Source organism: Melospiza georgiana, chromosome Z (assembly GCF_028018845.1).
Source record: "Melospiza georgiana isolate bMelGeo1 chromosome Z, bMelGeo1.pri, whole genome shotgun sequence".
In the NCBI taxonomy this organism is placed as follows: Eukaryota; Metazoa; Chordata; class Aves; order Passeriformes; family Passerellidae; genus Melospiza; species Melospiza georgiana.
The window spans coordinates 34,883,380-34,910,489 of NC_080465.1; the positions used below are offsets into that span (position 1 = coordinate 34,883,380).

General features: G+C 36.1%; 1 protein-coding gene across 4 annotated transcripts in view; it reads left to right on the forward strand.

The window, feature by feature from the left end:
- NFIB (nuclear factor I B) overlaps positions 1 to 27,110 on the forward strand; it is a 166,534-nt gene that overhangs the window by 115,784 nt on the left and 23,640 nt on the right. For 3 of the 4 annotated variants that reach the window (XM_058043540.1, XM_058043537.1, XM_058043538.1), the window contains exons 7-9: positions 10,817 to 10,948; positions 13,328 to 13,512; positions 23,944 to 24,082. In XM_058043540.1, the coding sequence (XP_057899523.1) occupies positions 10,817 to 10,948; positions 13,328 to 13,512; positions 23,944 to 24,082 (456 nt within the window). The remainder of the gene's footprint in view (positions 1 to 10,816; positions 10,949 to 13,327; positions 13,513 to 23,943; positions 24,083 to 27,110) is intronic. The other variant, XM_058043539.1, reaches the window with a different exon arrangement.

Sequence of the window (27,110 nt, forward strand, 5' to 3'; positions counted from 1 at the left end):
AGGAATGACCATGTGGCCACATCGGATTGCTTCTTCAGGCAGTATCCACAGGTCATCAGCACCAAAAATGCAAATCATTTCACAGTACCCACAAATAAATATGTCTCTGGATATCATGTTTATGGGTAAATAGCTTCTCTACCATGCAAATGCAATTTTAACTTTTCTAAGAGAGACCACATCAGGAATAGTGTTGATACTAAAATATACCATGGTTAATTCCAGTTTCATTGTCTCAGTTTTGGACTTGACAGAGAGAGATTTTTAACTTCTGAAATGAAATAAGTTTAGTTTCTTCATCACCATGTCTAAATGTAAAGTATTTTCATAGAAATTGAAATGACATAGTTTTGAAAGACTCTTTTATCATTAAGGCTTTTCACATCTTTATTTAAATATTTCTAAAGTAACAGAAATGTCATGAGTGGTAGTTTGGAACTGGAAGTTGTAATAAAACAATAACATCTGAAACTCATTTGAATAAAATATTTAGGATTTTCCTAGGTGTCTGAGGGGCATTCTAACAGTTTTGATAGAGAGAATGAGACAGAAATTAATGGGCAACACAGAAATATACTGAAATTAAAAATAGGACAGAGGAAAATTTTGCAGTGGGGTGAAATGAGTTATATTAGCTTTCCATTGCTTAAAAAAAAAATCATAGTTTAGTACGTAAGAAGAGTTTAGGAGAGGAGTGATTTTTTTGTATTCATTATAGGTTTTATAACTTCTCTGTGCAGGCGTGCATTATGAGGGTTGGGGACATGAATATAGGAGTACTTGTGGTGTCGTCAGGATGTAGCATTTGTGGAAGTAAGAAAAAGAAATCTAGCCTAGTTACAGTAAAATATTGCTCATGCCAGACTCTGCTTTCAGTTGTAAAACTCCAGACTGTCCTTTTGCTGTTAACTGTCCTCCTGTCAAAGTACTTCCAAAAATGTTTTGATAAGATTTCCAGATGTTGTGCTTTATGGTCTGTTTTGGGGGAGCTGTTTCTTTGAAGTTGTAACTCTGGGCAGAAATAAGCAAGCATACCCTAAAATTAGTAACTTTATAGATGGCATAGACTTAGTAAGAAAAAAATCCACAAAGAATTATGTTACCAATCTGATATAAAAATATTAGTCCTCTCTAATTAACCCAAATTAACATGAAAAATAAGTTTTAAAACATTTTTATTTATTGAAGTTGGATTATTGGCCCTTATAGAAAAAAAGAAAATCTTATTAAGCCGTGATACTGTCCTGGAGATTTGCTCCACTGGCTTGCAAAAAAGTTTTTGACTATTTAAAAAATATATGTAACCACAAGAGTATGTGTATCTGTTTCAAAAACAGATTAAAAAAATACTGTGGAATGACAGTGTTGTTTTTTATTTTGGAGACATCCAGTGAATGTGGGAAGATTCTGTAGTTTTTGCCATTGTTTTTTGCTATGTTGAAATCCTAAAAATATGCTTCTATTTTTGTGATTTTTTGAAACAGGTTTGAGATTTTCTGGTAGTGCAAATAGGCAGTTTTGTAACTGCAGAGATTTCTCCCAAGACTTTTGCCATTAGCCTTTCAAGTAACTAACTGTCCTCCAAAAATCCTACAGCCCAAGAAAGGGAAAAGTCATCTCTGAGAATCCCGCATTACTTAGAAGTTGAGCCCTAACATGACTATTGAGATTTCAATTGCTGTGTCTTCTGTCAGATTTTGTACAAGTTATTTTTTCTCTCTTGTGGCTTGTTTCTTCCAACTGGATGCCTGAATAACTTCAATAATGTCTGGATCACGTCTTAAATCTCCATCAGTTAGAAATACCTCTAAGTCCAGTAACTAATTTACTGTAGATCTCTCCCAGTCTTCCTTTCTCCAGGTTGCTGTTACTGAATTCTTTGCTGTTTCCATATCAAACAAAATTTTAAGTTCCTGCACTAGTAAGATTTTGTGAGATAGATGTAAGTTTCTGCCTGAGTAAAATTGATGAGTGTTTGAGCAATTTAGAAATTTTATGCAGTAAAAAAAAAAAAAATTCCCTCACAAAATATGGGAGAGGAAGTTACTAAAAATTTAAAATTACTCTTGTGACTGGTGCAGTGGCTAAAGGATCTTTAGGATTAATAGGCTAACAACTGTTGGTGAACATCTTGATTTACTGACTGGCAAGTAAATTAGATGCTTTTATTCTTAACTTGTAAGGAAACAGAAATATCAGAAAAGAGAAGGACAGTGTTCCCATCTATGGCATCCTTTTTGAAAGCTGGCTTAGGAAAGTTCATTAACATAATTTCAGACAATTTCCGTATTTGTCCTTCAGATCTGTTTTACTGTTATAGTGTTACAACATTGTGTACATTGGAAATAAATATAACAGTTGTCATCAATGCACACTGTTCATTACAAAAGTGGAGAGATTCATGTGGATTTCCATAGTAGTCAGGTGTCTGGAAATACTGAATATCAATATACAATGAACTGAATTTTAATTTTACAGTTTCTTCATCATGTTCATTCTCTTACACCTCACCCACCTCTACCAACAGTCAAGAGCCAAGATGCCATCATTCCATTAAAACTGAAACAGCTGGACAGCCTTCACCTGTTGCTTGGCCAGCATCTGTTGGACCCTCCACTTCTCAGGTCCCGACACCCTTTGTTGGATACCCCTCTTCTGGACACTTGTCCCCTCTTTCTTTCTCCCCATCCACTGGAAACTCCCTCCCCATTGGGGTCCTTCCTGATCACTGCTTCTTTCTCGGGTCTTCTTCTCATCAACAGTCGAGGATGGATGTTCTCATTTCTGAAGTGAGGGAACTAAAAGAGGAAGTAGTTAATGTAGTCCAGGAGTTGAGAACAGTAACAGAGCACCTTGGCATTTTGGTATCCTGTGTTGGACAGGGCAAAGGATTTTTTCCAGCTCCTGGTGCTCCTTCTGAGGGCTAATACTTTAGAAACACACTCTCCATCTAACAGATCAATTCAGTTTGCAAAGGTTTACCTGATGAATATCTGTTAAATGCTATTCTGTGTTTTTGACTTAGTCTGAATTTTCAAAATCTTTCCATGTCAAAGTGTATTTGAAAGCAATTTCTGTCTTATTAGTAGCTTGTTGCTTCTACCTTTGTATATTTTTATTTCAAAATACTTTTTAAACAATGTATACACACACGTACACATGCATTTCATATCTCTGTATCTCTATGTATTACATATAATTTTATGTGGTTTTGACTAGTCTGATAGGATTATTTTCAGCACTGTAATCAAATACTACCACTTGGTAAATTTTCAAAACTTCACATTTGTAAAACGAGAGATATGTTTCACCAAGACTAACTTCTCAAAGTGTATTTCCTGAGTAAAGTCTTAGCCGTGGCTTCTGTGAGCCTGTTGGCCACTGTGCCTCTGAAAATGGCATCATGGTAACAAACAACAGCCTTACAAGGAAGAGTTCAAGTATTTGAGTCCTCCTTGTTCTTCCTCATTGCAGAAAAAAAGAGGAACTGTTGGCAGAGTTCAGTGCATGAACTTTGTCTGCTTCTTAAAAATAATGTCAAATGTTGGGATAGTTTAAACAAATCCAAGATCAATAGGGAATTGGTTTGCTTTTGTTTTCTATAGTGACAATTTTGCAAGAAAAGCTGCTGGTACCTGGAATAAGTCAAAAGTTATTTTTATAAAGATGAAAAACACTTAAAGGTTGAAAGGCACTAAGTATGGAAAAATAGGTGAAGGATCTCCCAGATGCTTATTTAATGAAAATACAGAGAAAGGAAAGCATACTATGAACAGGATGGCAAAAATGTTACCTTAGAATGAGTAAGTTGCTCGTACATCAAGAAAATTGACATCTTGCATTATTGAGAGTGATACGTTTATGCTGCCTTCAAAAAACAAAGCAACAAAGATTATATCAGTTTTTCTGTATTTAAAAATCGATTTAGACAAATTGACAACTGTTCATAAGTATCTTCAAGTGTTCAGAATAATGGATGAGGAAGTTTTTCTTTTGGGCAGAGCAGAGACCTGACTTTTCCTTCAGCCCATGAACACTTAAGTTTCCAACTGAATGAAGAGTGTTTAGAAATATAAACAGAAGGACAAATATAGTTGGAGATGCAATAGGAAGCATACAAAAAAGGTTTGCTTTTTTTTTGCATTCCTGGAAATGACTGTTATTTGCTCAATAAAGTTGCTGTAAAAAATCTCATTACAGATTCTTTGTCTTTTTTTTTTTGACAATATATTGTGGAAAGAGCTATTACTTAATGTTTTCTATGTGTGATTAGTGAGGTGAATACCTCAAGGTCTCCATATTGATCAATGAAACATGTTAGTGCAAAAGGAATTTTTCTTGTATTCATGACCATTATCCTGTGATGAATTTTGTATCATGGCAACATCCTGTTATCTGGATGGTAGACATCCTTTGATTGAAATGAGTGATACAGTGAATGTCTTAATGCAAGATTTGTCCCAGGAGCTATTACGTGTAATTTTCTTATTCCAATTTTGCTGAATAAGAGATTTAGTATTTTGAAACGGATCACTTCTTTTTAGAACTTAAAGGGTATGTCTAACTCTGCATAATTTAACGTATGTTGTACAGAATGTCATTTATGGAAAGAAGAGGTATTGTTATTTTTTGGGCACCTCTCTTCATTCACATATTCTGTGTTTCTGTGTTTATACATAGATATATTTGAAAAGGTACTTTTTTACTACTTTCCAACAATCTGTATCAAACTTGATCAAAGTAGTATATCTCAGTTTGACTTAATGATTTTTAAAACCATTCTTCAGAAGGATCAACAACTAATGTTGCACAACTCTTAAAATGTTCCTAACTGTTACCATTAGAAACCATTAGATAATAGTAATAAAAAGATTTCATAATCTGAATGCTTCTAAATCAACAAATTCCATCACATTATTTTATCTCAAATAGCCGTTTAATCTTATTGCATTAGAAACTGGAAATACTTTTGTGACTTTGGCAGTTATGATTACAGTATTGATTTTATTTTCTGGCCAAGGTCCTTGGAGTCTCAGTCTTAATGAAATGTTACAGCTGTACATTTTTCCTTGAAGTCTGGATGACTTTCTGTAGGATAACTTAATAAATGACTAAAATGTACTCCAAAGTCTTCATAACTTTTTTGGTTTTTTAGGAACATTTTTCTCATTCTTCCACAATGCTCTTCTATCACAGCTGTGTACATGAATCACACCTCTTAACAGTGATTCATAGAAGATGAAATGGCTCACTCTATTTCTGAAGTGTAAAGATAAACAAAAAAGTACTCAAGTACCTGAAATACACTGGAGCTGCTTAAGGGTTTTTTTTATGGCAATGGCCTTTTTAGTGATGGTATATATATATGCTCTAGCAACACAGTATTTTTGGTTTGACGTCTTTTATCACTATTTCCAAAGTCAGCCCCATTACTTGCAGCGTCTACTCCGTGTTTAATAGGCAGCCTGAGCTCTGTGCTAGTCCCAAGTACTTCCCATACAACATCCAATGTGATGTGTTGATACAGAAGTGGTTGGATGAACTGAGTCTGCAGTTGTAGGAAGATGTGAGACAGGAGAGGCTGCAGAGGTGCAGCTGGTCCCTGAGGGTCACTGTGAAGGGGGTGGAGGTATTCTCACCTCCTTCCAACAGCAGCATCCCAGATCCCAGTGATCTCCGTGATGGCACCTGCAGCTTGGGGGTCTCACAGCAGGACAGTATTTCTGGTATGAGATGAGGATGAGGAAAGGTGAGGGAGGCTGGGCGGCTTTATCTAGAAAGTCACTGCATGGGAAAAAAGGTATGTTTCTTCTCCCAGGAAACAGGGCAGTTATAGTAACATAGTCGTGCTGATTATAAACCTTCCCTGGGTGTTTTACTGTTACTTCCTGATGAGAAGTGGTGAGGTGTGTTTATAGATGAGAATGAAGAATTGCTGCCCACAGCCTTTACAGGACAGTGTACCACAGTTTCAGCCTAATCTTGGTGGGAATAGCTGTGGGTTTACGTAGACATACATCTCTTCAGTATGGGAGTTAAGTACCTACGTGTAATATGATCTTGTCAAACAACAGTTATGGGATTAGGTCCGTATGTCCTGTCCTATAGGTGGACATTTTTTGAAATTATTTTGGGATGGGGAAAGTTTTGGTGTTCACATATTCAATATTAGTTCGATCTGACCATCATAGCTTTGGTCATGCCCCATTTTATAAATAGTGTTCTGTTAAAATTGAAAAAAAAAATTGGGGAAATGTGTATGCGGGTTTCCCAATTACTTTAGTTTAAATATCCATGCACTAGATTATACTTTCCAAAAGCTAGTGCATATAATTTTAACAGGAACTGCACTGAGTTCTACTTTTTGTCCATAAAATGTAGGATAGTCAGTAATGCAATGGAAAATTTCAGTTGTCCAATTTTATACAGTCACAAACACCAGCAAAGAGTGTCCTACATTCATTCATATAGGGATTTGCCTGAGTTTTCCACCCTGCCTCCCTATATCCACCCTCGCCCTGTATGCTGGGAGGTGTAAGGGCAGGTAGGTAAAACCCTTCTGTCTCGTGTCCAAACCCCTTTCTGCTGAGGTAAAGAAAATCTTCAAGGTAAACACAGCCCACAGAACGATACTGTTGGCAATGGAGTACAGCATTCTTCAAGTTCATGTAGTTAAGGATGAGAAGAATGACATGTCTGCTCCATCAAAAGGGTTCTGACTTTTCTATTTCAGTTGTCTGGAAGTTCTTGTATCACTTTCTTCGCTTATGTATATTACTACTTAAAGAGCAAAGCAAAATAAAATAGTGTAATTAATTATATGAATAATGGAAAAATAAATAATTCAGTTGCTTTTGCAATTAATTTATTCATTTTGCTGTTGTTGTTCTGAATTACAGTATTGTTTTAGTGTTTTTCTTGACAGCTTACAATACTGAAAGTGACTAGAAATTCTAGTCTAGTTTCTCTTCTTGGGTTTTAAATTCAAATCTCAAAAGATGATACATTGAAATGGTTTATCTGTTGTGAAATGACATAATAGCACAACAGAGCATTTGATTAGCCTTGGGCATGATTCCTGATGGGAAAACAGGTGTCACAGTCTGGTAGACTGGATTGTGTAATATCAGAGGTGTGCCTGTGAAAATAACATTGGCACTAAGTAGGCTGATTTGAAAATGGGAGTTTATCAAGTCTTCATACACTGAAAAATTCTAATCCAGTATAAAATTTTCATATGTAAAATGGTTTTCCACACTTGATGCAGAGGTAAAAGTAAAACCGAGATCAGTTTTTAAAATGTGAGGTAAAACAGATCAGTCTTTTGAATGTGAAGTGAACAGCTCTTTCCAAACCTTGACACTGGTCCTAAAGTTCAGAACACTCTCAGCTGCTAAGCAGTATGCATGCAGCTGCATGACCCTGTTGTTTCTCACAAAAGTGAGTGCAAAAGCTCACCTTGAGAATTGTTAAAATATGCCTCAGAAATCCATAGCATGGAATTGACCATGATTTGTTTGTTCTGTTTTATTTTGTTGATTTTTAATTCTGGAGAACGTCAATTACCAGAATTTTTCATGGAAGTAAATAAATTTTTAAGAGGCCTTACCTCTGGTCCAAGATAACACTTACAGTGAAGTGGAATGAGACACCAAAAAGTCAAGGATTAGGGCACAGATTTGTAAAAGGGATGAGCTAGTTGTAGAGACTGGTTTCTGTTTGGTATAGAACAGGATCTCTAAGCCAATCTTTGTTACAAACATCAAGTATCTCAAACATCCAGCTGTTCAGGTGCATTTATCTTTCTTTCATATTTATTCACATATCCATTTAAAAATATGTCCCCACTCCTTTTCTTCCTTTTGTGGAGAAGATAAATGAATTAAAATGTTTTTATTATCATGCTCCTTAGTTTTCATCCATCCCCAGTGCCAAATGTTTGGGGCAGATATAACAAAGCCTTTTTTCAATAAGGGAGAGGTGGTTGTGGTTTAAAGTCACTCAGCTGTCAGTATTCAGTATTAGGCGCCTTATTAAAATGCACAGTTGAGAAATACACGATGTTAAAGGAAATCATATTGAACTATCAGAGAAATTGGTGATGCTGGTTTTGCCTGTACAAAGTGGCTCTGCGCCTTCTTCACATGTGCAGGTGTAAAGCAAAACAAATTCTCCTGACCATGGTGAGATTTCTTGTCATTATACAGACATCCAAAGTGAATTCAAAGTTTTACTGAAGTTTTCATGTGCTTCACACAAGAGTACCTATTGGATGAGGTGAAGACTGAGGTCAAGCTGGCTGTGATGTGTGTAGTGTATCCTGCCACCACAAATCATTCCAAGTACTGCCTCTGGGAAAGAGAAGTTCATTTAAAGCTGTAGCATGGAAGGATGCCTCTTATAGCTTGACAGTGGTGCTATGGAATCCATGGTTTTTGTCCTTCATGATAGTGATAAATACTGTAAGCTGAATATGTGTTTATCTTACTTTCTCTGGGAGTGATGCTACACTACTGAGGTGTAAATAAATCTTTACAGATTGCTGTTTGCAAGAGTGTACCTTGTACAAAAAGGTTTGTGAAACCAAGCAGTAGAAAATATACTAATAAGAAGATTTATAGAATTAAAAGATTGAAATATATTTATTATTTGTTTATGGAATCTTCTAGCTCTTCTCGTAAGCATCCCTCATCGACAAGAAAGAGAAGCTGCTATGCTGTGGTGGTGATCAAGAAAGTAGGTCAGGTGCCGAGAAATGGGCAGGTGGAGGTTTAAACTTGCCCTGGGTCACTCTTTGGTTCCAGCTGAGTTCTCCTTAGAGGTGGCTTGCCAAGTGCTGTGTCAAGATGACACTCATCCAGGAACTGCCTGGATGGCAAGCTGCTTTAGACAGAGGAAGAGGGTCTTTGCTTTCTTGAGGAAATTGCCAAAACTCAAGTCTCATTAGTGTTTCCTAAGGTTCTTTGGAAGTGAACAACAGTTTAATTAAAGGCTGATGTAAACATGTTTCTGCACTTTCCCTGCAGCATTTTATCACATTAGAGTTGATCAAAATTGTTGCCTTGGGCTGTCTTGAGCAGCTATACATCTGGAGCACCATTTGTGCAAGCTGCTGACGAACAGGCTACATATGCTATGTTTCACAGCAGCTCTTCTGCCCTCCTACGTAGGCTGGTTTACCTTGTTGGAAGATGAGATGTTCTAACTTTTTATTTGCATAAGCCCTTTTCACTTTGATGTGATGCTTTGGAATGTATAACATGCTACCTGTTTGGGTGCCTGTGTGCTGTATCTCCGAAGTTATATGAGAATACAAACAACAGTGATTTGGAACAGCACTGAGAATTTAACATTTGAAGAACATTCTCAGCAGGACAGGACACTGTGTCTGATTAATTTTGACCTCAAAATGACTTCGTCGGAGTGCTTTTGACATCTTTCTGCTTTTCATCTGTATTTCAGATTATTTTTTCCAAAAGTCTGTTTTATTTTCATTCTCAAAGTAATAAGGATTGGAATCCCCTCCTGAAACTTAAAAACAAGTAAATTGTTTTTCTGCAGCATTGTTGAAGAGATGAACTCTTCGGGGTATTCAGGCACTCTTCAGACATTGTAGTCAGGATCAAAGTGGAGGGTGGGACTTGCAGGGGATGGTGGAGGGTCACAGGCAGAGTCTGCTCTGTGTCTAGTGCCAGTGCCTGTGCCGGGCTTGACAGCAGGATGGGGCAGGGTAAGGAATTGGACTCTGTTTCTCAAGTCCTGCTCTAAGTTCGGTTCAGAAAACATTGATCCAATTGGGTCTCAGTAACACATTCACATTTTGCAGGCTGTCTTAGCAGAATAGAGTAATAGAGTGTGCCAATATTAAAAGGGTCAAAATAATTTTAAAAATAACGTAGTCCATGAAAGAAAGTCAGCTTCAATGTGGCCCCTGTCCAGTAAAGTGCTTAAGGAATTACCTCTGCTTTGAACATGGGTTGCAAGCAGAAGTAATTGATTTGAAATTCCATTGATTTGAAATGGAACCAATTACAATGTTGATGTCTGTTCTACAAAAATATTGTAATTATATTTGAAATAATTTGGTACAAAGTCCAACAAATATTGATCAATTAATGTGAAATTTCAGAAAAAATCCAGTATTTTTGCTCTGGAGAACTTCAGTAAACTTGGTAGAAATCATACATTTGTCCCTACCAGTCTGTTATCTTCACATAGTGAGCTCTAAAGAAATGCTTTTATTTATTGGTAAACTCAAAGGAAGAAGTGACAAGACGATCCTTGAGACATGGAAAATATGACCACAGTTAAAGTATCCCTTGTTCTTAGGGAAGTTACATTGTTGCATTATGGTTTTGGTGATAAGAGCATAAGTTTTGAGGTAATAAAATAATAAATACCATAAATTGGCCTGTGTATGGCAATTACCCTACACACCTGCGTGTAGGTGTTGCATTGAGAAACGCAATAAAAATTAAGTGGCTGTTGAAGGAACAGATGATTTGGTGATGTACTAGGGAGCTGACAGGTGTCTAGGAAGATTCTAAAGACATAAATTTCTTCACAGGTTGACTTCTATTGTATGAAAGAAATGTAGTTTCTGTTTTGCAGGACAAGAACCTGTTAGGACATAATTTTTAATTCTCAAATTTGAAAGCAGTAATTTAAAATTAGTTTGTTCACCATATGGGATTTGGATCACCATATCATATTTGTGCAAGAAAAACATAAAGAAATATCTTCAGTCTGTAAAATGATGCGTCCTGAGGCAAGGTTCTAAGCTAATGTTATTGTTATATTGTTTTTTTAATTGTAGATATGTCTTCTCCTACAATGAAGAAACCTGAAAAGCCTTTGTTTAGTCCCACTTCTCCCCAGGATTCTTCATCAAGACTGAGCACTTTTCCCCAGCATCATCACCCAGGAATCCCAGGAGTTGCACACAGTGGTGAGGGTTATGTCGGAGGAAATAAAAACCTCCCTGTTCATTTGCTCTGTTCTTTGCTATAATCAGATTGTGATGCATTTTTTGCAGACTTTCTTAGAGACCTAATCCAATTTATAATACTGGTGAAAATAAAAATGGAAAAGGTTGGGATATCCTTGCAAGAGTGCTCATTTAGCTTTTCAGGTAATCTGACTGCTGGAAGTCACTTAAAAGGATTTAGGATTAATTAGTGAATAAAATAAACTGTACAATGCATAAAGAAACTGACAGAGGAAAAATGCTCCCTGTATTTCATCCTCTCGCCTAAATCCCTTTTTTATTATTGTTGCTATGACTAGATTGTATTTAAATACCCGAATGGCAGGATTTAATACACAAGAGAAGTCACAACCATGTTCACCATGTGACACAATGAAATAAGTACCAGTGCTTCTTTTAAATGCTGAGTCTAAAAAGTCCTGATTAAGTATTTTTCAACACCTGTTTTCTGAAATCATTAGTAAATCCGTAGTAAAAATTCACTTGAAGTAAGGATGAGATATGTGAAATGTGACAGAATGCATGTTGTCTTGAGGGTTTATCAGTTACAGGGTAATTCCAGCATCGTGGTGTGTTTAATTTTATAGGTGAGACTGACCCTGGTTTTCAGATGATCAGAAGTGTCCCTTCAACATCTCATCATGTCTCCTTGACATAAGCTACATATAAAAGTTCTAATTTATTGAGCAGAGTTAAGTGACTAGAGTAAAACAGATTTGAAAATTTTGGTTTTTTTCTTCACATGAAGTTTTGCTTTGAGAAGTTTCTGTTTTATTTGTCTTCCATGATTTCAAGTGGCTCCCTTTAAGCTCATCTATAAGAACTATTTTCCCCTTAACCTCCACTTATTTTTTATTACAATGGTCCTGAACTCATTCTGGTCACTCTGAGGTTTCCACTACCAGCAGACACTCAAGCATATAGAGATGATGGGTGAAATGGAAGGGACAGATTTCACTTAATTCGTGTGTGTTTTTCATAGCTCTGACATGCCAGAGGAGTAATTAGTATTTTGTTTAAACTGAACTTGGTGGAGCTGTCAGTAAAATGAACCTTCTAAAAAAACCCAAACAAACCCAAAAAACCCCAGCCAATCAAAAAAAAAAATATCCCCCAAATCACTTATGAGTATCTCTTTATATTAAATTTAGACTATAGTTTTATAATATACATTCTTGAGTGATGATCATAACCTATCTTGTGATTTAGTGAATTATTTACTTGTTGGGAACCCCATTTTAATCTTTGTGGCCTGTTCTATTATGCTGATGAGCAATGCCCAAAAATATAGGAAGTCCTATAAAAATTAAGCTGAAGAAACTCAGAGATGTGAAAGGTGTTCCAGAAGAGCAGTGTTCATGTGCTTGCGCTGATGCAGTAGAGAGCCACTGAACAGTGTATCAATAACCTTTCTTTAAAGACCTGATTTTGTATTTTTCCACTAATGAAAATGGAAACTCCCTGTCTCTTCTCCATTTCCATTGAACTAAGTACCCCTTGTTTTAATACACCAAGTGTGTGCTCTCTAGGTGTGTAGTAAGGGTGGAAAGTGTGTTCTTGTGCAGTGTGATAGAAGAAAGTTCTACGCTTCCAGACCAGCAACTGGGCACCAGAAGGACAAGCTGTACCTTCCTTGCACTGTGAAAACATTGTTAGTTTAGACACTATACACACTCTTTAGGTAGAAAATTGTATGTTTGTAGAGGCTGGAAATAAAGAGAATGATAGTAATAAAAATGGGTAGTGTAGGTAATTTTTTATTAGTCAAAGATAATTTTATTGGGTGGGTTGGATTCTCAGGTACTGAAGAAGTTGAACATTCATTAACATTTTCATAAAGGTCAGCAAATATTCGTGGCAATATTAATGAGTAGATACTGTCCTGTCCCCAAATGAGGAGGATAGATTGCAATACAGGGAGGAATCCTCGTTTCTTGGGTCTTGGTGGTTTTCCTCAGTGTTGCAGTGCTGTAAATAAAAGTGGGGGCTTTATTTAGTATTTGATTTGATTTCTTTGGCCTCCAGATGGGAAAACTGTGTAATTGGAATAACCTTTATGTTGGAGAACAACTCCTGTTTAAAAAAAAAAAAAGAAAATACAATGATGGCATAACCCACAAAACCAAAACAAGATGCACTATTTATGAATTTGAAACAGTTACACTTTTCATTTCCTGAGATAATATGAAGGCATTAAGTTTTTCTGTAAAAATGCCCTTACACAGGAGTTCAAGACATTGATTTATAACTGACTATATTTTTTTTGCTGTAACACAGAGGTGAAGAATTTTAGAAGAAACACGATGTGAAGTAATTTTAATTTTATTTTATCTTCTCCAGTCATCTCAACTAGAACTCCACCTCCACCTTCACCATTGCCATTTCCAGCACAAGCTATTCTCCCTCCTGGCCCATCTAGCTACTTCTCTCATCCAACGATCAGATATCCTCCCCACCTGAATCCTCAGGATACTCTGAAGAACTATGTACCTTCTTATGACCCGTCCAGCCCGCAGACCAGCCAGGTACTGTAAAATTATGTCAATAACTCCAAAACCAGCCCTGTGAGGAATATGTGTAAGGCATCTAGACTGGTGCCTAGCCAGTTCTGCTGTTAGAGGAATCTGGAGCTGCGGTATAAAGTGATACAACTTATCCTGTTCATCATGATTGAATAGCGGGTGCAGGTTAATCACATTTACTTGTTTTCCTCCGTCAAGTGTAAGAAAAATACTCTACTGAAAGCCCTGCCAGCAGCAACAGGGCAGGTCCTGGTCCTGCACCCTCCTGCAGGCTGGGCCACCAGAGGCAAAGCTCCACTCCGAGGAGCGCGTTGGTACACATGCATGTCCAAGTACACGCGTGGACATACAGGTATATTTATAGCCTGGCTATAAATTTTACTTTATAAAAGTAAACTCTTGCAAGTTAGTACTTGCCCTGTTCCATAGGCACTGATATTTCTTTGCACAGTAAGCACAACACTTATAGGTGCTGATATTTCTTTGCAGGTACTGATATTTCTTGGTGTAGTGAGACATACAAATTCTTTTTTCCTCCCTTTCTAGAGAACATGCTATAGCAGATGCATTCCTGGCAACTGCACGGGTCCAAAGTTGTGTCTGATATTGGAAATTGACATGTTTTTCATTAGTAAAGTCATTTGTGAAGGTCTGTGTGCAAAATGCTTTCCATGATAGCATCAGCACGCACAGTTACCATGTGATTTGCACTACAGAATAAACTGCAGTTGAGACTTGGTCTCTCAATACCTGGAGTATGTCCAATGTCAGTGTAATGTAATCTTTGCTGCTGAGGTTGTTATTCTTTTGATGCCTTTCCTGAAAGGCTCTTTTGGAGCCCTGTTGCTTGTGCTTTAGCATGTTGTTTTGGAAGAGCCTTGGGTACGTAAACTGCAGACAGGTTTTCCGTCTTCTAAGAGTTAGGTTCCTTTGGAAGGACTTTCTTAGCAGGGATGATGGGATTGCTATGGCAGTATTTTGTTTTGGCTAAGGTTGGTTTTTTTTCACCAATAATGACAGGCCTTGCAGCATTCATTTTGGTTACAGCAGCACTGGAACTTGAGACTGAATCAAACTTTCTCAGGACTGTGCAGACTGTTCATGGTGGCTATTGTCCCCATGGACTAATTTCCTCGTCAAGCTGCATGACTTCCTATATATTTAATTAACCAAAAAAAAAAAAAAAAAAAAAAAAAAAGGTGGGCCCATAAAATCAAAATTTACTTTGAAGAAAAAAATTCTGACTATGTGGGTTTTGCTTGTTACAGTATTACTGCAAATTAAACAAAAAACTGAACGCAGCATATGTTGACTTCAGAATACAAATTGCTATCTGCACATGGATTAAAATTCTTTCAATCCTGTATAGCATTTTTTCTGAGACTCAGCTGGGAATGTTGCATGCAGGACCTGATTTTAATTTGTGTAAAATTTCCATGAATAACAAAGTCTAATTAAGACACCCATTAAAAGTCCTTAGCTTTAATTCAGTGCGGAAAATCTCAGAGTTCTGTTGGATTTTTTTTTTTTAACTGATGTCTTAATTAGGCACTATTAAGGGAAAAATTATGCAAATTAAATCAGGCCCTTACTGTTATGCATTTCTTTAATTATTCAGTGCTTGTTTTACTTACATTTTGATTTCTTATATATGTTAAAGGAGCAGATTAGGTGATAATCTCTCTGGATTGTTCCACATCCTACTTTGGATCATTACTGAAAAAAACTACATCTAAATGAAGTATCTGACTTTCTTTCAGTTGAAAAATGTGCTGTCTTATGATTTTAATATTGGAGAATATATCAATTGAGCAGGAGTTATGCTTTCAACTTTTTGCCCAACTCTTTTCCCTTACCTCTGGTTGAAAAAATAATCTTTTGATCTTAAAAGATTAAATTTTAGTCTGATGATTTTTTACAGAGTAGCAGCAAACTGAGAAGACTTCATATTTTTGTATACTCCATAGGGAATACCAGATTTAACTGGCCCAAGTTTATGACTTTCATCACGTTTCGTAACCTTTTTAGGGTAATTTTTTTCGCTTCATTTGAGATTTGGTTTAGTTCCTGACAAGAGGAGATAGGGTAAATGACACAAAATATGCAGTTGCAGTCATCTACATCATATATTTACCATAATTTATTATCATTAATCACTATTATTAGTGAAATATTTTAAAAATTTAATTCTTTGAATTTCATCTCTTAGATATGCTGTACGTTCAAGCAGTTGCATGCCTAGTCAAAATATCACTAAATAAAATAGTTAAAGTTTGGCTGCATGAGAAGTAAAATAGCAGGATTAATTTTTTGCTTAGGAAAAGAAGAAGCAACTGTCGGTGAAGTTTCAGTGACAAAAGGGAATTGTTCTGATAACAATAGGATGCTTTGAGCCAAACCAGTTTTTCTTTTCAAAATAAAACATGAAGTTTTATTCAAACAAATTTAATTATTATAAAATTCAAAACTGCATCTGTAGGAATACCACATTAAATTTAATTATACTTTCCCACCTCAAAACATACTAATTTGGATTTCAAAAGGAGAACTATGATGATAGTTTTAATTTAGCTGGAGAAATAGAAAGAATGGATACCCTGACAGCATTTACCTAAAATGAACTGCTCCTCCTGAACATCTTTCAGTAATACACTAATTTAGATTGTTACGACAAGCAACTGAGATGCCTTGTACTCCCCACAGCAATTTTGAGATTAATTACATTACTGCTGCACTGATTATAGGGAGACAGTCATGCTATTCAATGAAATACTTTAAGTAAAATTAGTTCAAGGATATAGAGATCTCGTAGGTTCCCATTATGGGAAGCACTGAGCAATTTTCTTGACATAATGTTAAATAGTCCAAATTATGTGTGATGAACAGTCAGGAAGTTCAAACAGGCCCTTTGGCTGCAGTGAAAAATGGTTCAACAATGGATGATCCTAAACAAAAGGGAGCTGTTGCTGCTGGTTTCATGAATATCTGCTTTTCATCCCCTGCTCAATGTGGAGAATAAACAAACAAATGTACTGAACAGAAATAGATCTTGTTAGATATAGAGCTGGACTTGTCTCAAGCTAGTAGTCTGGTAAGTTCCCAGGGTTTTGAGAACTGTTGTACTATCCACTGATTTAGAATTTCTGCTAAGCCCTTTCTAGTGTATTTATTTCAAAGCTTTTCTTCTTAGCTAGGTACACATGTTACTATTTGAGATTTTATGTGTGAGGATGGATCTGTATAATGATGGGGTACAGGTGCCCCCCCTGACTGATACTGATTATTCAATGCAAGTTTCATCAAAAAACTAATCGATTGGTATGTGTCTAATCCTCCTATGGGGTTTATCCACATAGAGTGAGGTTTTCAAAGCTACCACAAATTTCCAGCATGTATTTCCTTTTTGAATGATTCCAGATGGGTCAATCTTTTAATCTTAGAACATATTACCTCCTCTGTATCTGTGTACACAAGTACAGATGCACACATGCACACAAATCTGCAAACAGATGAAATTCATTATTACTCAGGAGTGTAGTAATCATATTCAGTATCAAAATAAGGTATCCAATAAGCCTGAAAAAATAGTCAAGCACAACATCACTTGTGTGGCTGAAATCAAAACCAAAACCTCCAAACATAATTCACGGTTGAGTTAAATGGAATAATTTCCTGATGAAGGTGTGGCAAATCACAGAAAAAGGATCCGAAACTGTGATAAAGAAATGAAGTAAAGCAAACAGTTGAGGTGAATCCTGCCGAGGAACATCCTGGTATCAGTAGGAATTATCTTTTTTTCTGACTGAATCAAACAATCTTCCAAGATGTTTGAGTATGTCATAATAAAGGGCACAGTTTTTCTGTAACCTTACCTCAAATGTTGTGATATTTATGATGAAATATGCTGTTTTCATGATATGGTAAAACTAACTGAAGTTGATGTGAGTTAAGTATTGGGCTGTTTTCTTTTTTTCTTCCTACAAAAAATGGCTTGTATGTGTTATTTAATACAGGCTGAGTGAACTGCTGCATATTTGCAGTATATATGACCGCATATTTGTCTAAAATTCCTGTGTCTGATAAAACATACTTTATTGCAGAGTGGGCTAGTCTGCAGCTTTGTCTTTTCATTGGTTTTATCTTTGTCTGAAGACAGAAATATCTGTAGCGCTTGAGAATAGTTGTTTCTGGAAGCTGATGAGGCCACGTATTTTCCTCCTGTAGTGGATTGGGATATGGAATATTTTGTTCAATGAAAGGACCGTTCTTCAGGGATGCTAGGCAGATGCTTTGTTCTACATTCTTCAATACAATAATTACAGTCATTTGGTGTTGATGAAGGGATCTTGTGGGGCTTTCTTTGGGCTGGTCACAGTGTTTCCTCTTAATTCTTGGGAGAGTACTAGCAGAATTATCCAAAACATGCAAAATTGTGTGCATGTGGTTTCTTTGGTACAGCTAGGACTTCTTTTATTTGTTGATGTTTAATAATTTTCAGCTTCTTGAGCAAGTCTTTCCTTGTAATTTTTAAGAAATTATTAAAGATTAAATAAGGCAATGTGCAGTTTTTAATTGTGATTGGGAGACAAAGACTGAGTCCTAGCTTGACACTATCTACTGACACGCTGTTTTAAGATTTAATTGCAGTTGTAAATTATTATCTTGTATTTAATCTCTCTAAATGAATGAGTTTAAGTCTCCAGAGTGCATGAAATACTATGTAATATAAAAATATATTTTGAACATTTATCTACAAAGAGAATTCCTTTCCCATGCTTCTGTCAGCCAAACTTATCCAGGTAAAGTTTATCACAGGTAAAATTGTGATTCAGGATGTAAGATTCTAGACTGTCTTATGAGATCCAGTCTGAACATGGATTACTGAAGCTCTGCAGTTGCTCTCAGTTTCAGCAGCATTACATCAAGATGAAAATTCATTCATCAGTTCACCAAATGAATGAGACTTTGGCCTTTCTAGATCAAAGTTGACACCTTGATTTCTTATAGAAAACACAGTAGGGATGTTGTCAGCCAAGAACTGGCCGCAACATGTATTTCTCTAAAGCTAAGTTTTTGTGCAGGTAGCTGCATGTCATACCACATAAAGCTCTGGTGTGGTATTTGAGAGGTCTGTGTCAGATATGCTGTCATGATGAGTTACTCAGATTCTTAATAGGGAAGTTAGGGAGATTCATTCTGCTGAAAAGTGGTAACGGGCACTAAAAGAAGACAAAGTGCATTCCTGTTGCTACCTTAGCGTTCAATAGCAGAAAGGAAACCTGTACAGCCTTGATTTATGGGAAGCAAATCCTTTATGGAACCCACCAGGTTCAAAATGCCCTAAAGTATTTTCTAGAGTCACACTGGTGGTACTCTAGTAATGCCATTTCCTTATCTTTAGCAGAGTCTCAGAAGCATCATTATTAGTCAGATGGGTAATAAATTGAGGATATGTGTTTCACACATTTTGTGAAACTGACTGCTGTACCATTCAGCTATGTCTGGTGTGAGAATAACATGGCCATTCGATTTTTAGAGGTGATAGAGCATTAGGGCACCCTAGACAAAAAGGAGAGAGGGAAATTAGAAAAATAGAAGACATTTCTGATTTCTTTCAGTTGTAAGTTTTCTAAAAAATTCATCACTCTTCATGGGCACTGTACAGCACAATGACCTGGGCTCAAAACCAGAACTTATCAGCTATGATCTCCAGGTTCAGAGGTGTGTCTAGTAAACAATTTTTAATGTAAGATATTTGGTATGAGAACAAAGGACCAAAATATCCCAAACTATATCTCCTATACCTTCTTCAACAAAATTAATTCAATCAGCCTGCTCAAAACTACCCTGCCATAGGTTTTTATAGTAATATTGTTCACCATAATACTGGAAATTTGCCTTTACAAGCCAACGGAATTCTTGAGAGGAAATGGGTGAAATGGTATTTCCAAATGTATGATATCCAGTTTGACTAAACTGCATTCACTGGTTTATCAGCTAGCTATAATATGATAACATTGTGAAACACAGAATTTCTATTAAAAACCTGTGTTTTGAGAAGCAAATATACTATCCTCCAAGTGTAATGGTTAGATGGGGTAATATAATGTTTTGTTAAGCCTTGAAACTTCTTTCTGAAACACCTAGCAGAGTATCATATGTAGCTATACCTAGGACATGCACAGATTAATATAATTTCTGGCCTTTGTTAATTATTTGTTTGAAGGTGATTTGTACTTAAGATTTCAAGGAAAATTGGATTACTTAATTTGGAATTGAGATGTATAATTAAATTTTTTTTTAAAAGTGTATATGTGAGCATCAAATATATTTTATAATTTAAGCAATAAATAGTTCATGTAAATTTTTTAATAGATGTTTCATACTTTTGTTGTGTTTCGTTAGGTCATCTGTAGATGTTAGTTTCTACTTCATTATAGCATCAGAAATACTTTTTTGTAACATTGAAAGTAGTAGACCATATGAGAAAACACTGTCCTGAATTGTACCTAAGGTTAAACATGGTGGTATTTGGGAATGTATGTGAACAAAAGTCTGAAAGGAGGTTGATTAAATATTGATTATAAATATGTTTAAAAATCCTATCAGGGCAAAGAGATACAGTGAATCCTGACTTTAAGAAAGTCCATATTCATATCGGTTACAGGTTTCTGTTCAGGCTTCACACCTGAGGATTAAAATAAAATGTGCACAGTGCACACCACTGGATAACAACAGTCTGACATTCTGTGTTACATTACAGCTGTGACAGCAAATGCAACTTGCCTTTGCCTTTGGGCACATAAATGAATTAAACTTTGGCAAACCAAGATGGTGGAATTAAAAAAGATCAAAATTGTAACAGATCTGAAAATCAAATTAGCGTTCAATCCAAGAGAAGAAAAATGTATGCCTGCATAAATAAGGGCTATATTTCCCAGACCTTCATTATGTTTACTTTTTTTCCTCACAAATTTTCCAATGCACAGCTTGTTTATCTAACACAGCTGCCTCTATGGAATTTGCTTGAGGTTTATGCCTCAGGCATTGCCTCTGTGAATCCATCACATAGACATATTGATGCCCTATTTGATGGTAACAGCTGATTCTTCACCTGCAATGCTTTTGTCTGTAAGAATTTCTTGAGGAAAACTGGAACTAGAGTATTGAATTTGTTTTGTATAAGGAAAAAATTAATTTGTGTTAAATGAAGTACTGTAAGTATATGTAAGTACTTTTAATTCAAGTGGATAGTGTCCAAATAGATATGTAGTTTCCATGCTAAAATATTATTTGATATAACTGTAAAGGGCAAAAGGAGAATAGGTCACAGAAGCTCTCTCTAGCTGTCAGTTTTCAACAAGATTATGAAGGGTTTCTGACAAAAGGGTTTCCCTTTTTGGACTGAAAACTTAAAGCAGCCTAGAGAACTTGAGACACTTGAGAGAGCTGATGTTCATGTACTGCTATCATTTTAATTTTCTGTTTCCAAAGATAACCATGGAAGTGTGAATTGAGTATAAACTGATGCAGTACTATCTGCATCAATCTGAAGACAGGCCAAAGCAATAACTCTGAGGCAATTACATGATCTGTTTTTTAGGAGTATTTTTCCAGTCTTAAGCTGCAAACTAGTTATGATAACTCAAATATTAATTTGGTTAATTGCTCCACTCTTGTTCACTGCATGCAAAAAAACCAAATTTGGATGCTTTTTGAAGGCTTCTTATGAGAGATGTTGCTCTAATAGAATTTGTGAGAGTATAAGAGTGCCATTCATAAACTCTGTTTTCAAAAGTAGCACACTTACGAAAAACACTGAATTTTAAAGCAAATTTCAAGTGTACTATTTCCCATTAAAACATTTGTCAAAAGGAGGACCTTGGCTTACATCTCAAAGACAGCTCGACTGTTGAAGAAGAATTGTATTTGTAAACTTCACACCAGGTATGTGCCTACCTAGAACTGGATTTGGAATCTGATATGCAGAGTGTGAAGTCTTGGATCTATAAGAATTAACCTTACTAAAGTAACAAGTTTTCACTGTTTTTTACCTCAGAGATTTCTTTTCTGTGAATAGAAGGCCTCAGTGTCATTTTATTGCATCTGCACTCTCTTTTACATGTGAGACTGATATAGAACTTCCACTTAGGAGGAAATTCGGGGAATTAAAAAAGAAAAAGACATGGAGGCACTTGGTGTGGGGGATCACAAACTGCATGTACTGAAATCACTGGTAAATCCTCTATGGCTGTCAAAAAGCATGGGATTTCACCCTCCATTTGTATGGAGTGGAGTGATGCACTGCACTGCCATTATGATATCACACAGGGAAAAATTTAGTTTAGAAGAAAATGGGGTATAAGTATAATCTTTTTCTTAACCTTCGTTTGAACAAGGAGTGTGTTTGCTCATTTGGGCCATATGGATAAGGGCAAAGCTGAGATCCATGTGAGCCACTGGATCCCTGGCTGGGATCCCTACGGTACAATATAAGGAGATACATTTCTGTAAATCATCATGGTCTCCCATGAACTTCTAATTTATTTTAATATATTCTAATTTATTCTTCTCTGTCTTTGGAGACAGCTGCTTTTGTAAGCTGATTATACTGTCTGTTTAAATCCATACACTTCACAGAATCTTCTTTCTTAGTTTTAATAAAAGTTGATCATTTTGGTAAGAGATTCTCAGCTACTTTTGTGATGTTAGCACACCACATAAGCTAAGGTTCCTGAGGTAGCCTTGTGGTTGCAGGTCAGGGACTCCACGTACAAGCTACAGATGCAGCTGAGAGGTGGAACTCCCTCCAGCAGGCTCTGTGGACAGCTGGGCTGCCAGGACAGGAGAGGAGGCTTGCATCTGCAGCACACTCCCTAGAAGCATAGTGAAAATCCAGTCCAACTTAGTGAGCATGTCTTCCTGACAAGAGCTGTGTCTAGAGAGTGACTTTTTCTCGTTAGGAGGGGTAGTTTGCCGCTCATAATTAGTGTGGTTTTTTTACTGTTATTTTTCATTGTAAGGCTTGTGATTTTAGAGAGAGGAGTTAGTCAGCTAACTGCTCTATCTTCCTATGGATACCATATTGGTTTCCATTTGCACTTGTATTTTCTAGTGTTTTCTGCTAATTTAGCTTAAGGTGTCCTAAACAAGACTCTCCCTTGGGTGCATTTGCAAAGTTTAGTGAATCATACTGCCAGGAAGTTTCTTGTGCTATAATTTTAAATTTCCTCCTTCTCAATTTCATTCCATTACCCCAAGTATGCATTTCCTCTATTTTCCAAAAATTCCTTCCTCTTCTGTGTGTTTATACTTTTCACATACTTGTGGTAATTGTGTCAGTCCAGTAATTATTTCATTACCGTTGTTATGCTTACCTCCTTTAACCTTTCCTTGAATCAGTTGAATTGTGTCCTTTATCAGTCCACGTCTTCAGGTTATCTTAATTTGACACGATGCTTCTGATTAACAGATTCCCAGTATTTCATATTTGTATGACTCTTTTAAAATACTTATGACTCATAGAGCACACAATCAGTTTAAGACAGAAGTTATCAGCTGCTGTTGTTAAAACCATTTACTATGTGCTAGTTTTATTGCAAGTTATTTACCCTTGCAGTGTTTGCAGTCATGCAGAATGTCTAAGGTATTTTTAAACACTGGATTTTAAACACATGTATTTACCAGTCAACATTGCCATATTCAGATGTACCTACATGTAGAAAGCACCATATTGCTTCATGACCTGTACCTGCCATAAGGTCATATGCAGACAGCCTCTTGTATCTATGAAAGAAGTGTTACTTATTATGCTCTTGCCTTGCAAAGTTCCCATTATTAAACACTTCTGTGTTTTTAGTAGGTGACTTTTTGCCAGATGTTATAGTGTGTACATGTTAGTGCATCATATCCAAACCCTGTACCCTATTCCCAAATTGTGAATCATTAGTTAGCCTTCCAGTGTGAGTAACCTCTGTGGACAGCTGTGGTCAAGTCTTGGTTTTTCTCCAAGTCAGAGTGGTATGGCATGTGAAAACAGAGGTTTTACATCAGTTGTTTGCTCTTAATACTTCATACCTTAGGGCCTGTGCCTGGTCAGTTTACTCCTGCTGTCATGGGATTTTGGTTCACAGACACTGCGTGAGCAGCAAAAATATTTTGGAACAATCCAATGCATGTGCACCCAGGTAGGAAGAATGAAGAAGACTGCTTACCAAAAAGTACTGCTACCTAAGCATCCAAAAAGTACTACCTATCTGAAAAGGGACCTGCCTGGTGAAAATATCACATAGAAATACATAGCCTATTTAGAGCAGCACATTCAAAACCACAGGTGCTATGATGATGGGCAATTCTGGAAATCCCTAAGACAGGTAGGCTCCTAAAACACAACATGTATGTTTCACAAGGCATTCTTTTGGTTTTGTTTTGTAGCCTAACAGCAGTGGTCAAGTAGTAGGGAAAGTGCCTGGCCATTTTACTCCAGTTTTGGCACCCTCTCCCCATCACAGTGCGGTGCGACCTGTGACCCTGACCATGACAGATACTAAACCCATCACTACATCCACTGAAGGTGAGGCATCTTCACCTACAGCAACCAGTAAGTATTTCTTTAGGAAACAAAAAATGTCCATCAAAGATTTGAAATTATTTCAAATTAAGGCCAGAAAAAGGCGTCTTTTCCTACTATTTGACCAAGTGGGTGCTCCTCATTTTACATGGAGAGCAAACCTGGTCTGACTGCAAAGCTTTTCCTCCCAAAATTTCAACCAATAGATCATGTTACATGAACCAAAGTTTGTGACGTGACAAGCAAAATGAAAGGGAAAAGCCTGCATATTTCACCACTATTCAAGAAAAAGAAAATGTGTTTTTTCATCTGAGGTGGACATTGTTAAGACATTGAGAAGCACACCCAGACAGTAAGGTTTTACAATGACCCAGAGATGGAATTCCAGACAAGGACTGGAAAATTTGCTCCTCAATGAACTTTCCTACAGAAATCAAACCTTGTTACAACACATACTGAATCTGAGCTATGATAATTGCATGTTAATATAGGTTGTGTCATTTTTAGCAAAAACAGCTGCTGTGGCAAAAGAAAATTTTCATTCTTTGTCATTTTTACAAGAGATGGTAGATCCACTGTATGTGCTTGTTGCTTTTTTTAAAATAGAAAGTAACAAACTCTAACTTCAATGTTTTAATCTCTTTACTACATACAGGATCATGTTATTTATCCTATTACCTTCAATGGAATTGCAGTTCTAGAAATACAGGCAAATATCTAGACTAATTTATTCCCTTCAGAGTATTCATAATAAGTGGTGCAGAATGCTGCTTTTTAACCGTGTTCTGAATTTCTGTTGTTCTTGAACTGTTATTTGGATTTGAGATGGCCATGTTGCCAGCACTTAACAGAGTCATGAAGATTTTTAGGAGACACTTCCACATTCTTGGAAAAAAATCTTAAGTCTTTAAAGTATCAGTCTCTTTAGGATTTGTAACATTTAAATTACTTGTTCTAGACCTATTTAATATTTGAACTTCAAATACAGTCCCTAACTATTGGTCTGCCATTAATGGAGACCATAAACTATCTTTTTCAGGTATTATACCACTTTAAAACTTTTCATTAGCATCTGAGGAAGATGTGAGACTCAAAGGCGTAAGATGTAAAAGAGAAAACTGTTTTAAGCATTTATCATAAAAAGATAGTAGTAACTTTTAGAGAAACTACTGCTGAAGTGTATATATATATATATATATATATATATATATATATATATATATATATATATATGCATATATATATACACACACATACATATATATATGGAAGCATTTTATCTGTCCTTTCAGTATATTAGTTTTGTTAATATAATAGTTTTGCTAGGAGTATATCTGTAGCTTCACTGGTAATTTGTGGTACAGTTTTTTGATCTTTTAAGAAGAGTTAGCTTTAGCAGCAAAGAAAAGCTGTTGCTCTAAACATTTGCACCAGAAAAGAAAACTGAGAAAATTAAATGCTTGTACAGTTTCAAGTACTTGTGGTTTCATTCCACTTTGACATGATTGTGCTTGGCCTACATATCTCTCTTAGATGAGGTCATGGTTTCTGATAAAAATGGCAAAAAGAACACAGTAAATGCCAGAACTGTTTTGGGATATTTTCTGGTTATATGACCTTAATCATCATAGGAAAGCATACCTAATCTGTACATTGTCCTACTACCAAGTGAACTATTTAGATCATATTTTCCAATTAAATCATCACCCAGTTTCTTGTGCAACTCATGGGAACCTGAGTAGCTGATTTCCACTGAACCTTTAGAACACCTTGGCTTAGATACATAAAGTAAGGCTTCCTCCATGTTTCCATATTAGTTTACAAGTAAATTCTTGCCACTACAGTACATAAATAAGAATAGAAAAAATCCCTATGTGCAAATTTTATTTGAATGTGACCGTACTGCCTACAAGATAGGTACAGCACCTTACCTGCTCAGGTGTGTTATGATTCTCAGAAAACTGTCTCCTTGATATAGGCTTTTGGCACTGGGTTGATAACTGTAAGAGCATAAAAAAATGAAGAAATATAGCTTGTTGATAAAGAAAATAACAATAAAATGAGGGATCGTGTCCTTCTGATATATAAATTATATATGAATATGTATAAACTGTATAATCAGTCAAACTGTATTATCAGTCATAACAGGTCCACCACACAGATTACTGATGTTAACCTAATGGGAAAATCAACATTTAGCATGATTTATGGCATAGTTTTACATTTATTTGCAGTAATTGACTGATTGATTTGTCCAAAATACATATAGTTTTATATTTATATAACTTGGACAAAAAATTATCATTATTACTCAGTGTGATGGAAATAAATTGACACAGGATTTGCACTGCTTTTCATTCTGAAGTGCTGTAGCAGAATTTTTATTAATGAGAAAGAACATCAGGCTTTACAAAAATATTTGTGGAACCCTGTGGCCTCCAGCATAATTTCCTTTTAATAATTGGTTAATTCTTATTATAGTTTTTCAATAAACCCTATTTACTGTATATAGAATTTTTAATTTTTTGAAAAATGAATAAATTTTCTTGTTTTTTTACCATGTTAACTTAATATTTGTAGGCCAGTTTAGTAAGTACTCTCATCTAGCTTCTCACTGGCATGCTTGTATATGTCTGTCCAGTTTTAGTAATTTTGCTACTAAGTCGTTGGTAATTTTCCAGCAAATTTCCAGGCTATGATGCTACAGATTGCAGTGTGGACATCTCCACACTGGGAGGTTGAGTAAGACCACCTAACTAATTTGATAAGTGCCACATGAGAACATGATGACTTTTAGGACTTACTGGGAGATACCAGAGAGGAATTTGTCCTACAGGTGGAGGATCCATTCCCTGTGGCTAATCCTAGCTTCTCTTGACATTCCCTTTCTCCTCAGAAAAGGATTTCTTCAGTCTTCTGAAGCAGGTAGAGAGAGAATTGTTTTAGTTGCTCCCCTCAGAAAATATTGTTTTCTGGTGTATGATGGAGTTGAATACTTTCTGTTATATTGCACAGTAAGAATTAGCTCCCT